This window comes from Esox lucius, chromosome 18 (genome assembly GCF_011004845.1).
Source record: "Esox lucius isolate fEsoLuc1 chromosome 18, fEsoLuc1.pri, whole genome shotgun sequence".
Taxonomy (NCBI): Eukaryota; Metazoa; Chordata; class Actinopteri; order Esociformes; family Esocidae; genus Esox; species Esox lucius.
The window spans coordinates 21,940,923-21,953,531 of NC_047586.1; the positions used below are offsets into that span (position 1 = coordinate 21,940,923).

General features: G+C 42.5%; 1 protein-coding gene across 2 annotated transcripts in view; it reads left to right on the plus strand.

Annotated features, from left to right (window-relative positions):
- LOC105017509 (kelch-like protein 29) overlaps positions 1-12,609 on the plus strand; it is a 259,421-nt gene that overhangs the window by 243,430 nt on the left and 3,382 nt on the right. For both annotated transcript variants that reach the window (XM_010882176.5, XM_010882175.5), the window contains exon 13: positions 2,867-3,060. In XM_010882176.5, the coding sequence (XP_010880478.1) occupies positions 2,867-3,060 (194 nt within the window). The remainder of the gene's footprint in view (positions 1-2,866; positions 3,061-12,609) is intronic.

Consider the following 12,609-nt stretch of genomic DNA (forward strand, 5'->3'; position numbering starts at 1 on the left):
TTGAAAACCAGAGATGGACATCTGAGTCGTGCTGATGACCTACTTCCATACATACTTTACTATGTTACGCACACTTAAACACTGCCTTGGACATTCTATCTTCCTGTCTGTCTTTCTGTCCCTCTCTCTCTCTCTTTATCTTTCTCTGTCTTTCTGTCCCTCTCTCTCTCTCTTTATCTTTCTCTGTCTTTCTGTCTGTCTTTTAGGGACATAGCACCCTGTGCATCTGTACTTTTAATCTTTTGGATGAAAGTCGAAATATGGTCACATCTGGCTGTCTGGAGCAAGCTAAGGCTAGGCTTGGTTAGTCATCCATGTCCCTCTTTATACACACACACGCACACATAAGCATGCACTCTGGGATAAAAGTTAACGTTATTGTCTAGTGCTTCCGGACTGAATGAATAGTATGGGAATGCTGTCGTAAAACAAAATGAGCCTATCAAAATAATATCCCCAAAAGCCAAGTCAAAGCAATTACACAATTGCTAGAAGTCTAATTTGCTAATTGACATGCAAAGGACCAATACATAGAACAGTCTCCAAAAAGGGTTGTGAGTAGTTAAGAATGCTATGGGCGGTGCCAAGTTCCCAATACCAAGATATGGGCATACAGCACGCGATGCGTCAATTCAAGGTACAAGAACAAATATCACAACACCTTTTATTCTTTCTTTTTTTAGCAAATGTCTCTTTCCCATTGAGAATGATGGTTCAGGGTTCATTGTGGAGTTGCTCGTTTTATTTTTGTGAGTGGACAAAACGTGTGCGGATATTGTCAACAACAGGGCCTTTTGAAGTTTTTCCTTTTTTTGATGAAAACATGATTACTGTTTGTGTTTAGGTCTCACTAGGTTATACAGGATCAAATTTAGGACCACGTTTAATAGGTCCTCTTGGCCCACAGATATCATACTATTAACAGCTGTTCTGTCTGTAATTCTGGGATTAGACCCATAATGCGTTCTCAGACATTGTAAATCCCGTTCCCGTAAGAAAGGAATGTACTAAATATTTATGCTAAGACTCACTTTGAAGATGAGTCCACATTTCATTTTTGTCTGCAAACCAAACTAGTAATTAATAGGAAAACCAGACAAGCCCATTGTGGAATATTTCATCTGTTTACCTAGTCCGCTAGTTGTTATGCTGTCTGGCCTATTATAAAAAATAAATACAAAATATATTCCTGTCATGGTGCATTTGCATTCTAGGGGGGGAAATGTGTATTCTGACAAGCAGGAATCCAGTAAAATTGTTTGGGGATAACATTTTGACATGTTTTGGGTGAGGGGGGGTGAGCATGATACCACAGGGAGAGATTTTCCCCAGACACTATTTTGCAGGCCTATAACACATTCACTGTGTTTATGAACGCTTTCTTTTTTTAGATGCCGATGGGCAGATACATATGGTATCTTTTGATTAGCCCAGTAGGCTAAATGCAGATGGGCAATCCCATGCCTGAGCTATTTATTCATGCCCACAACGGAGTGTCAGTTAGGCAATGGGTGATAACTCTCATTGCTAATAGTCTACCTGACATTTAATATTTGCAATTGTGTCAGCATTATTTTAAGATATTTTCAAATGGCTCCTCCTTTTACAAACTCGCCAGAACTGAGCTTCTCCGCACTGCATGCAAATACTCCCATGGTCCCACCCGTTTTTTAATCTTGCCTCTTTTCCCGTTGACGAGTTGCTTAGCGGCTAAAGCGTTTGGGCAGAAACTGAAAGGTGACTGGTTTGAATCCCGGGGCGGGTATACCAAACACCATATTGACAGGGTAAAATAATTCCTTTCTACAATAAAAAGCTACATTTGGCCTGATTACTTCTTGGTGTCCATGTTTTTTGGGCAGACACCTGACTGACCATCACTAAGCACACAATTGACTTGTAATCACTCTAATGCTATCTGACAAATGATTGTTACCCCTCCAACCAATTCCTCTGTAATGTACTTCATTCAAACCCACACCAACACACACACGCAGAAACAAACATGGGACATGTTGTGCCAACAGACATCCTGTGAACCCTTGCCATCATTGTGTGTGTGTGTGTGTGTGTGTGTGTGGTGGGGGGGGGGGTCCGGAAGGGACAGTGATTTCTTGTGCGATGTCCAAACTGGGTCATAGCTCAGAAGTGACATATGTTACTATGGTTTCATCTCTATAGATGCTATCATTGTGTGGGCTAGTTGTTTGATCATGGTTGCCTCTCCCTTTGTTTGGCAGTCAGTATCTCTGGACATATGTTACTTGGTGTCTTTAACTTAAGTTTCATCATGTCTGGCTCCCTGGACTCAGTATTGACTCTATTCTCAAAATAGTGCTGTATTCCCTACCAATCAGAAAACGAATAAAATACATGGAAAACATTCCAAGTTCAGAAATCTGTTGAGCTAAATCTACAATGACAAGTTCACTTGGAGGTAATTGAAAGTGCGCTCTCAAATATTGTATTTTGAAAAATCTTTAAAGTAAAGCTCAGGGAGCAAATTCAAATCCCTGAAAGTGAACTTGATGAAATGTTTTAATCATTTGACAGCCCTAATAATAACATAGAAACTCTGCGAAAAAAGGTTGGAGCTCTTAGTCTGTCTGTGTTGGATAACACCAAAAGATAATTTTGCTTCAGGTAGAATCATTTCTGTTTCCCTGAAAAACCCTTTCCATAGAGATTCATAAAAGTTTCTGCCCTTTCTAAAGAGTTTCTGTCTTAAACCTAAAAAGGTTCTTCAATAGTGGTTCTCCTATAGGGACAGGCGAAGATCCTCTTTGGAACCCGTTTTCCAGAGAGTGAATGTTAGGGTGTGTTGCGAACCCTCACTGACCGCACCTTGTTCCTCTCCTCTTCACAGGTACGATACAATCACCAACCAGTGGGAGACGGTATCTCCGCTCCCCAAGCCGGTGCACTCTGCGGCGGCCACGGTGTGCGGGGGGAAGGTCTACGTGTTCGGGGGGGTGAACGAGGCAGGCCGCTCGGCCGGAGTGCTGCAGTCATACATCCCTCAGACCAACTCCTGGAGCTTCATCGAGTCGCCCATGATAGGTAGGAGTCGGTGCGCCGACCTCGACTCTGTGGTGAACTGGACTTGGGTCGCTGGGGAACCGCAGGGGGGTGAAATGAGAACAGGGATGAGAGCACAGTTCACACTACCTCCCTCCCCAGCCAACACGTTCATATTTCAAACACACACACACACACACACACACATACACAGCCTTATCTAGCCAAGCAGTACCCACCAGGTCTAGGCATGCAATTTTAAAGTCTGAAATGCATCCGCAGCAGAGAGTGCAAGAGGAGGAGGGAGAGTGAGTGAGTGAGGGAGAGAGGGAGAGAGTGTAAGAAAGAGAAGGAGGTAGAGATAGGGAGAGATTGGAGAGGGAAAGCGAGAGAGCGAGAGACAGGGGGAAAAGAAAGGGGAGAGAGAGAGGGAGATGGAGGGAGGGAGGGGAGTATGATGTAACTGACATAAGAGGAGGAGGACATAGGAGGAGGAGGACATAGGAGGAGGTATACAGCTGTTAGGAAGAGAAGCAGAGATACTCAGAGTGGAGGGGAGAGGAGGACTAGAGTAGGACAGGATAGCTGCCTACATACCAGGACGACTACGTTTGGGTCTCAGGCCAATTTCTTTTCCAAGCCAATAGTCTGTGTGCCAGAACTTAATTACAATCATTTCAACCCAATGTATAGGTCCTCACTTCAAATTTCAACTTCGTTTGTAACACATCTGGTCAATATTTAATCAATGCAGAGACTATAAAAATAATTTGGATATGATTACAGGGATAAAATCACAGAGGTCTCTTTTTAATTTTGATTTCCCTCTTTGTTGATTGAAGAATAAACTGCTTACAATCAAAAGAAATGAATAATGTCGCTCGACAAGCCTCTAAAGGTGGTCATTGAACATGGCTTCATTGTAAAAACTCAGACCGGGACGTGCACTGTGAGGAGAGCGCATTGCCAGCCAAGAACCAGGATTGTCAAGGAATCAAGTCAAGAAACCAGTCAAGGAAGTGTTGTCTGACATCCACATGTCCACCCTACACTGCCAATTCGACCCCTACTGGACTTCTTTGGCACAGTCCGTGCTGTTTTTGTCAAATCCTTGTCTTGTTTGCATCAGAACTTTATGAATAGACAAGATCCTCAGACTTCTGCACCTGCAGAAAGACTCTTGTTTTCAAGTACGGACAGAAAGGTCGCAAAATTTGACATAAGGGATTAGACTTTATCGAATGGTGACAGGGTTGTAGGATTCGGCTAGCAACAAATTGATGGATAGCCATTATCTGTCCTACAGGTAGGTTGACCTTTCATTTTCTAAATGGGTAGAAACGGGCCCCAACAAAGCCCCCTTGATGTTCACGAAGTAAATTGTTTAAATGAATTAGCCCTCCTCAAATTCTAATCAGCTCCATTTGCTGTTAGTCTCCGTTTGATTATACTGTGGTCGCGGCTATCCGTTTTTAGCACTACAAAGCAGTCCGTCTCTCGCCTCAGGCTAATAGACTCCTGCACTCTCTTTTCGCAGGGATTGAAGTTCAAATGTAACCTCTGCATTATTCAGTTGGGGTATCTAACCAACTTTCAACTGAACACGGGTGGCTTTCTGGGGGCCAAAGATAATGTAGGTTTTGGGCAGCGGGCCACCTTTTACAGATGATGACATCACAGGTGTAACTAGACAATGTGATTGTCCCATTTCATTGTTATCAACTCTATCTTTTCTTGCTGTCACATGCAGTAACACATACACACACATTTTCCTTCGCTCATCCTCTCAAGCTCTTTCAGATTGCATGTGAATGTTGGTGAACAGCAGTCTTCAGGTATCCCCACAGATGTTCAATGGGGTTCAAGTTCTGGCTTTGGCTGTCCCACTTACAGATATTTACAGACTTATCCAGAAGCCACTAAAGTGACAATGACCCAAAGCACAGCTCCAAACCATGCAAGAACTATTTAAGGAAGAAGCAGTCAGCTGGTATTCTGTCTATAATGGAGTGGCCAGCACAGCCACCGGATCTAAACTGTTGTGGGAGCAACTTGACCATATGGTTGGATTGCCCCATCAAGCCAATCCAACTTGTGGGAGGTGCTTCTGGAAGCATGGGTTGAAATCTCTTCAGATTACTTCAACAAATTTTCAACTAGAATGCCAAAGGTTTCTTTGAATTCTTTGACGAAAGCAAAGTTTGATGGACACAATTATTATTTCAATTAAAAATCTTTATTTCTAACCTTGTTAATGACTGTATTTCCTATTCATTTTGCAATATTTCCTATTCAAATTTATTTCATGCATGTCTTCAAGGAAACCAAGGCCATTTTTAAGTGACCCAAAACTTTTAAATGGCAGTGTATGTACATACAGCTCTGGAATAAATGAAGAGACCACTGCACATTTTTCCTTCCCTTCCAAAAAAGTCTAAAAAGAAGGTTTTGAGTGAGGAACAGAAGGGTTAAAATTAAGACACCACTGCAAATTGAACACTTCTGTTCCTCACTCAACTTTTTTGGAAAGGAAAGATAAAGGTGCAGTGGTCTCTTCCTTTTTTCCGGAGCTGAATGTGACGTAGTACATACAGTAGTACTGACATAGTACTGTTATGTACAGGCTTTATAGCAATAGTGTTATAACCTGTTTCCAAACAATCCTAGAATTCTAAATAATGATTTTTCAACATCACTATTAAGTGCTCAACTCATAGGGGCTGACTACCAACACACACACACACACACTATCTCTGCCAGAAGCCACACACACACTCATTCCCAAACTGTGAACAGTAATCTCAGGCAGTCACTAATCTGAGTCCATAACTCCTGCAAAAAGAGAGCGAAACCGAGAGACAACGGGAGAGCATGGGAGAGAGCATGCAACACAGTGGACAATAAAAAGACAGCAAGAGATGGAAAAATGAGAGAAAGAAAGATAATGATCGAGAGCTAGGTAGGGAGTGCAAGAGAAAGCTAGAAACATAGGGAGAGAAGGAGAAGTATGAGTGGGAGAGTGAGAAAGAGAGTAGCAATATTGGCCAAGGATTCCTACATCAGAGTATTAATCAATGATTATTTAGCAAATTATAAAGCAGTAGTAGAGAGAGAATTTGGAGACCCTCTGACCGTGACTTCCACTGATACTGGCACCCTTGGTAAATATGAGCAAAATGTGCTGTGAAAACAAAATGTTTTTGTTTATCCTCTTGATCATTCATTCAAAATATTTACAGCCCAGTTTTTGCTTCCTGGCAGAGACAGTCAAGTTTTGATTTAATATCTGCTGGTACATGATGGGGTCCATGATATTTATGCTGGAATACCCATCCACGACCCATTTTCAATGCCCTGGCTGAGCGAAGGAGGTTCTCACCCACGATTTGATGGTACATGGCCCTGTCCATCGTCCCTTTGATGCGGTGAAGTTGTCCTGTCCCCTTAGCAGAAAAACACCCCCAAAGTATAATGTTTCCACCTCCATGTTTGACGGTGGGGATGGTGTTCTAGGCAGCATTCCTCCTCCTCCAAACACGGCGAGTTGAGTTGATGACTAAGAGCTCGGTTTTGGTCTCATCTGACCACAACAGTTTCACCCAGTCCTCCTCTGAAGCATTCAGATGTTCATTGGCAAACTTCAGACGGGCCTGTACATGTGCTTTCTTGAGCAGGGGGACCTTGTGGGCGCTGCAGGATTTCAGTCCTTCACAGCGTAGTGTGTTACCAATTGTTTTCTTGGTGACTATGGTCCCAGCTGCCTTGAGATCATTGACAAGATCCTCCCGTGTAGTTCTGGGCTGATTCCTCACTGTTCTCATGATTATTGCAACTCCACAAGGTGTGATCTTGCAGGGAGCCCCAGACCGAGGGAGATTGACAGTTCTTCTGTGTATTTCTTCCATTTGCGAATAATCGCACCAACTGTTGTCACCTTCTCACCAAGCTGCTTGGCGATGGTCTTGTAGCTAATTCCAGCCTTGTGTAGGTCTACAATCTTGTCCCTGACATCCTTGGACAGCTCTTTGGTCTTGGCCATGGTGGAGAGTTTGGAATCTGATTGATTGATTGCTTCTGTGGACAGGTGTCTTTTATACAGGTAACAAGATGAGATTAGGAGCACTCCCTTTAAGAGTGTGCTCCTAATCTCAGCTCGTTACCTGTATTAAAGACACCTGGGAGCCAGAAATCTTTCTGATTGAGAGGGGATCAAATTATTATTTCACTCATTAGACTCATTAGACTCATGGTAGACTCAAACGAAAAGATAAGTTAACCTCCAAATTCTGCAGGCTATGGTGGAAAATGGGCTATTAGTCTTTGTGGCGAATGAATGCACAAATCTCTTTTCAAATTCAGCCTAGTCAAATGAGAGTTTCACGGGGCATCAACTGGTGGAGAATTCATAAAACGTAACAAAACATGATAAATGCTGTAAAAGATCAGGACGGTCTGTAGCCAAGCAGTTACACCATCCCACTAATAAACTAAATTATTGTAGATCGAAGCCCCTAACCCAACAAGGAGAAAACTCTGTTCCTGTGTAAGGCCGTTACCATAATTGCTACCAGGTCATTGCTAAAAATGAGAATCTGTTCTTATTTCTTACCTGGTAAAATAAGGATAGAAAATGCATTGTGTTAAGGGATGAGTTGGCTGTGTTGATAACTGACAAATAACAGACAAAGTAGCAGTAGCATATTTGAAGAATGGTCAATCTGTGTGTGTGTGTGTTGGGGGGCTCAAACCACACTGTTTGTGCGTCGGCATTCACCTTTGTAGTCGCCCTGACTTCTGTCACCTGTGATGGAAAATCTCAGTCAAAATGGAGGACATCAGTCCTCTTTATCAGAGGGATGCAGCTCCGGCAACTCTGAACTGCTGGAGAAATTCACACTGACCTTAGTCTGCAGGGGAAACTCACTGTTCTAGACTGACCTTAGTCTGCAGGGGAAACTCACTGTTCTAGACTGACCTTAGTCTGCAGGGGAAACTCACTGTTCTAGACTGACCTTAGTCTGCAGGGGAAACTCACTGTTCTAGACTGACCTTAGTCTGCAGGGGAACCTCACTGTTCTAGACTGACCTTAGTCTGCAGGGGAACCTCACTGTTCTGGACTGACCTTAGTCTGCAGGGGAAATTCTCTGGTCTGGGTTGTATTGTCCACTCATTTCTTTCTCATTCTATTAATTAGAATGCTGCTATAAGCAAGGATGTTCTGTCCTTATTGTTACAGCGAGGTTGTAGGTTCTACCAACAAAGTAGAATCTGGTACCCTGTAAACCATGATCCAAAGTTGGTTTGACATTGATGATGGTGTGTTCTCTGCTATCACAATTACACCGGATAATGTTCTGGAGGAGGCCAGGGGCAGGTGCTTGTTGAGCAGTCGCCTGCTCCCTTGACCTCTATATAAATCAGGCCTTTTCAGACAAGGTACTGAAATATCAGCTGGAATCATGCCTGTGCAGGCTATTCACTGCGGATATGCTTTGTCGGATGCATTGTCCACATACATTGGCTGCCTGTACATGGCCTTCAGATTGCAGGCCAGCATTAGAAAAAGAAGAGCCTGGCAAGGTGTTGCTTAGCACTTAGCGGCTTAGCGGCTTAGCAGTCGTGGGCAACCTTGCTGTGTGAATCAGGTAATTTTTTTATCCAAGATACATTGGTTACAAATGCACATAACTTGCATCTGGATAAGAAAATATATAGAGCTTTCACATATGATTTGCAATGTTTTATCTACAAAACAAATTGGCCAATGTTTATTAACCAGTTTTTTTCCCCCAACAGCCACTTATTAACTCTTTAGGGCCATTTCAATGGGATTACGAGAGAGAGGCTATATAAAGGTATATCAAGTAGCCAAGCACCAAAAAGCCATTCAAAGCTAAAACAGTATTTGCCGTTTTCTTGCTTTCTTCCACCGCCTCAATGAATACTAACTGTCACACGTGGGAAGGTTCTCATCCATCCCCCATTAGATCCCCCTGCCGCTATTACCCAGTCCATTCTCATGGGTCTGGCGATATGCAGGTAAGCATACTTCATTTACATTTTCCACCAACCACGGAAATTATCGACTTAGGCCATATTCTTATTTATCAACAACTACATGTTGTTGATTCATGTTACTCGTCACACTGTGATACCTTGGAAGGTGGCAGCTCAATAGAACAATAAAACTTTATTTGCAGGTATACCACTTTCATACAAGTCAGTGTGTGGCTGTTAAAATTGAGAGGGTTTGTGGGTGACTGCTAAAACACGGGGGCTGTTCGCAGTTCAATTTGAGATGTTTAAAAAATGGGGGTGTTAACTAGTTTACCTGCAGAACAGCGGAAAACCACTAATTTATAGGTAAAGTTGGGTTACATGACTTGCAGGAATCCTGACAAGGTTTAAGGTTGTCTTTGTCCTAACCATTTCCAATAGAACAAGTAGCTGGTATAAAACAAGGGGGACTTTTGCCATCACAGACCCAGTCAACCACCCACTGACAGCGGTTCCACTTCGGCACGTGTCAACATTCGCTTGGTTCTTTTAGAGATTTAAGGCCTACGATCACATCCCTGCCCTTAACAAGGTCTACAGCCAGCGAGAACAGAACAATGAATCCTCAGTCTACTCAGCCGTGGGACAAGATAAGATCCAATCAAAGGAATTATCTGTTAACAAGGCCAATTATTCCCATGTTGTTTCCTCTTGCCGTTGCCTGATGCCTCATCCTGAATTTAATTTCGCAGCTCCATCGATCGGTTTGGGGGGGAGGGACTATAGTGGCCGTGATGTTCAGCCAGATCGCAGCAGATGGCTAGTTAACAAAAGTTGGGTAACAAGGGGATAATAGAAACAGGTTGTAAATAAGGCTTTTCTAGAAGGTGAGGTGTACTTGTGTCACTGGTTCAAAGCTCGATGTCTTGGTGATATGTTATAATCTCTGTTTCAAGATGTCTGTTTCTCAGTCCATTTGAAGTCTAATCATGCTCCAATCTTATCGGGCTTCGGGCGGGGGTATGAGCTCACTTTGGTAGTGACAAAGATGCCATTATATACTTCAGATGTTTTTGGAATGTAGAAAAAGAAACCACAGCAACATTTTAAGTTGGATCTCTCAGAGAATACATGGTCCCACATTAAAATACACTTGTTTTCACGTTAGACAGATACTTCCTGTAGATACTCCCTTCCTGTCCAGGCAGTGTCAGAAAAATGCATTAAAAATAGTGAATAACCCCAGCCAGCCAAGCCACAGAGTGTTCTCTATAGTACTGCATGGCATCTGAAGCATGTAACTGACAGGACCCAGTACAGCTTCTACCCTCAAGACCCAGTACAGCCTCTACCCTTAGAAGTCATAAGACTTCTAAACATGACTTATAAATTATCAAATGGCTACCTGGCTATCAGTCTTTGTTCCCCTTTTGTTTGATATTCCTTAAGTATTGACTTTATGCACATTAACTAAACCACCCCACACACACACAGACATTTCTCACACATTACATACATTTCTGTTGCTATTTTGTGACCTGTTTGATGCTAACCTAGACAGACATACACCTAAATGGTTCCCTGCCCATCGAGTTGGTACAGGTTCTCATTAAATATTGTTACATAAATTATGGATTTCTACCTTGTTTGTTTGATTCCTGTGTTTAATGTAGTATTCCTCTGGTTACTTTCTCCTATCGTCACTCTAGTCTGTGTTAGTCCATGGCAGTTGTTAACAAAGCACATGACCAATGCAATTTCATTGGATTTGATTTGAAAGACCCAAACGTCACAATTGGGGTCCGATGAAAAACCAGAAAGCGTGAGTGCTGAAAAGAGAAGCCCGTTCTGCTCCATACGGCTCTGTTCATTACCATTGGTAGTGTTGAGGCTCCTTATGTACATAGGGCCATATGTATATAAGGCACGTTTCACTTAGAGAGAGGGGAATCGGAAAGGGTAACACGTGAGAGGGACGCGCTCAACTGAGGCAGGGAAAGACAGTGCGTTTCTATTGTTAAAGCAGAACTGTAGAGCATCAGTCCCCAGGGAAGGGCTTTGTATTCTGTCTCAGGAGATGGTTGATACAAACCTTCTGTGACTGTCATACATGCACACGCACACATGCACACGCGCGCATGCACACGCTCGCATTCAAACATGCATGCACACAGAGACATGACAGCCCTGTTGTGTCACTGTTAGTGACAGGGCTAGGGTTCTGTGTGCCACTGTGAGAGAGGGACAGAGAGAGATGGAGAAAGGGATGAGAGCGAAAGCGGGAGATGGAGAGGTGGAGAAAGGGATGAGAGCGAAAGCGGGAGATGGAGAGGTGGAGAGAGGGGGAGACAGTTGAACAGCTGTCGTCACTCACGCCTGGCGAAATGGCATTTTAATTAAACACATCTTGCTTTATAGGCACTGAAGGGGATGTGGCTTGTTTCTCTCTCTCTCAGTGTGTGTGTGTGTGTGTGGACATTGTGGATGGAGGTGAAAAACAAAACTCTACACAGGGCTGTGTCTGCATTATTCATGATGTCTTAAATTGGCCAGCTGTAATCATTTAGGAGACAATTGCTCTGTCAGAGTTGGAGGTAAATTGATAGGTTGTAAGCGTGCTTGTGCGTGCTTGTGTATGCGTGGGGGGGTCGGAGGTAAAGGTCAGCACAAAGTTTTCCAAGCACACTAGAACACAGATTTTTGATTTTGTTTTTTAGTTTTAAACTTTATCTGCAGTGTAGGTTTCCGGGTTCAATTTGCTGTATACATGATTTCTTCCATAGTAACACTGTAGAAAAGTCGGTTTCGCTCCAGTCTGCTTTTTCTCATTTTCTCAATGCAGTAGCAGATTACATCATATGCAATATCCCCATCTATTGCTCATTTTCAGTCCAGGCACAGCGCTTTTACCTGTACAGGAATGCCATCAGGCGTTATCCAATAGTACATTGTTGAGTTAACTCCTTTATATTTGGACTTGGTATAAACACATTCGGAGCACAAAATAATATTGCTAAGCTGATTCATGAATTCTGCTGTTTTAAGTTATCTTTTCACTGAAAATGTCCCATTTCCCAAAAACATAAAGCATTTCTTCAAGGAATGTAGCAGTGATTTTGCATAGTAGACCAAAGCAGAAATGAAAAACAAAATGCCATTATAGCTAAGGAGATTCTGCACTGAGGAGAATCCAATCGAAGCAATAACGTCTTTCCCTTTTGTTCTGTTTTTTATTACTCATCTGTATTTTCAACTTCAAATCTCTCCCTGGCTTTTTTTCTATTCCACGTTCTGTCTGTTTATTCTTGTTCTGTCTCTTTAGTTTTGTATCTCCCTTTGTAAGAACACCTCAAACTAAATATTATCTGCCAATCTTTAAATGTCTTCTTTAACATGTGTAAGGGTGGCCTAGTTGTGACAAGAATCCCCCCCCCAATTAAAAAAAAAATGACATGTAATTCTGTCCATTAGCAAGACAGTTAACCCTAAATGCTCCCAATGTGTTAATGTAAATAAAAAAATATGTTCTTAGCATTTTACTAGTTTAAATATTAATTCTGTTCTAGAATATAAACAAGTTCGGAAATGTCTTC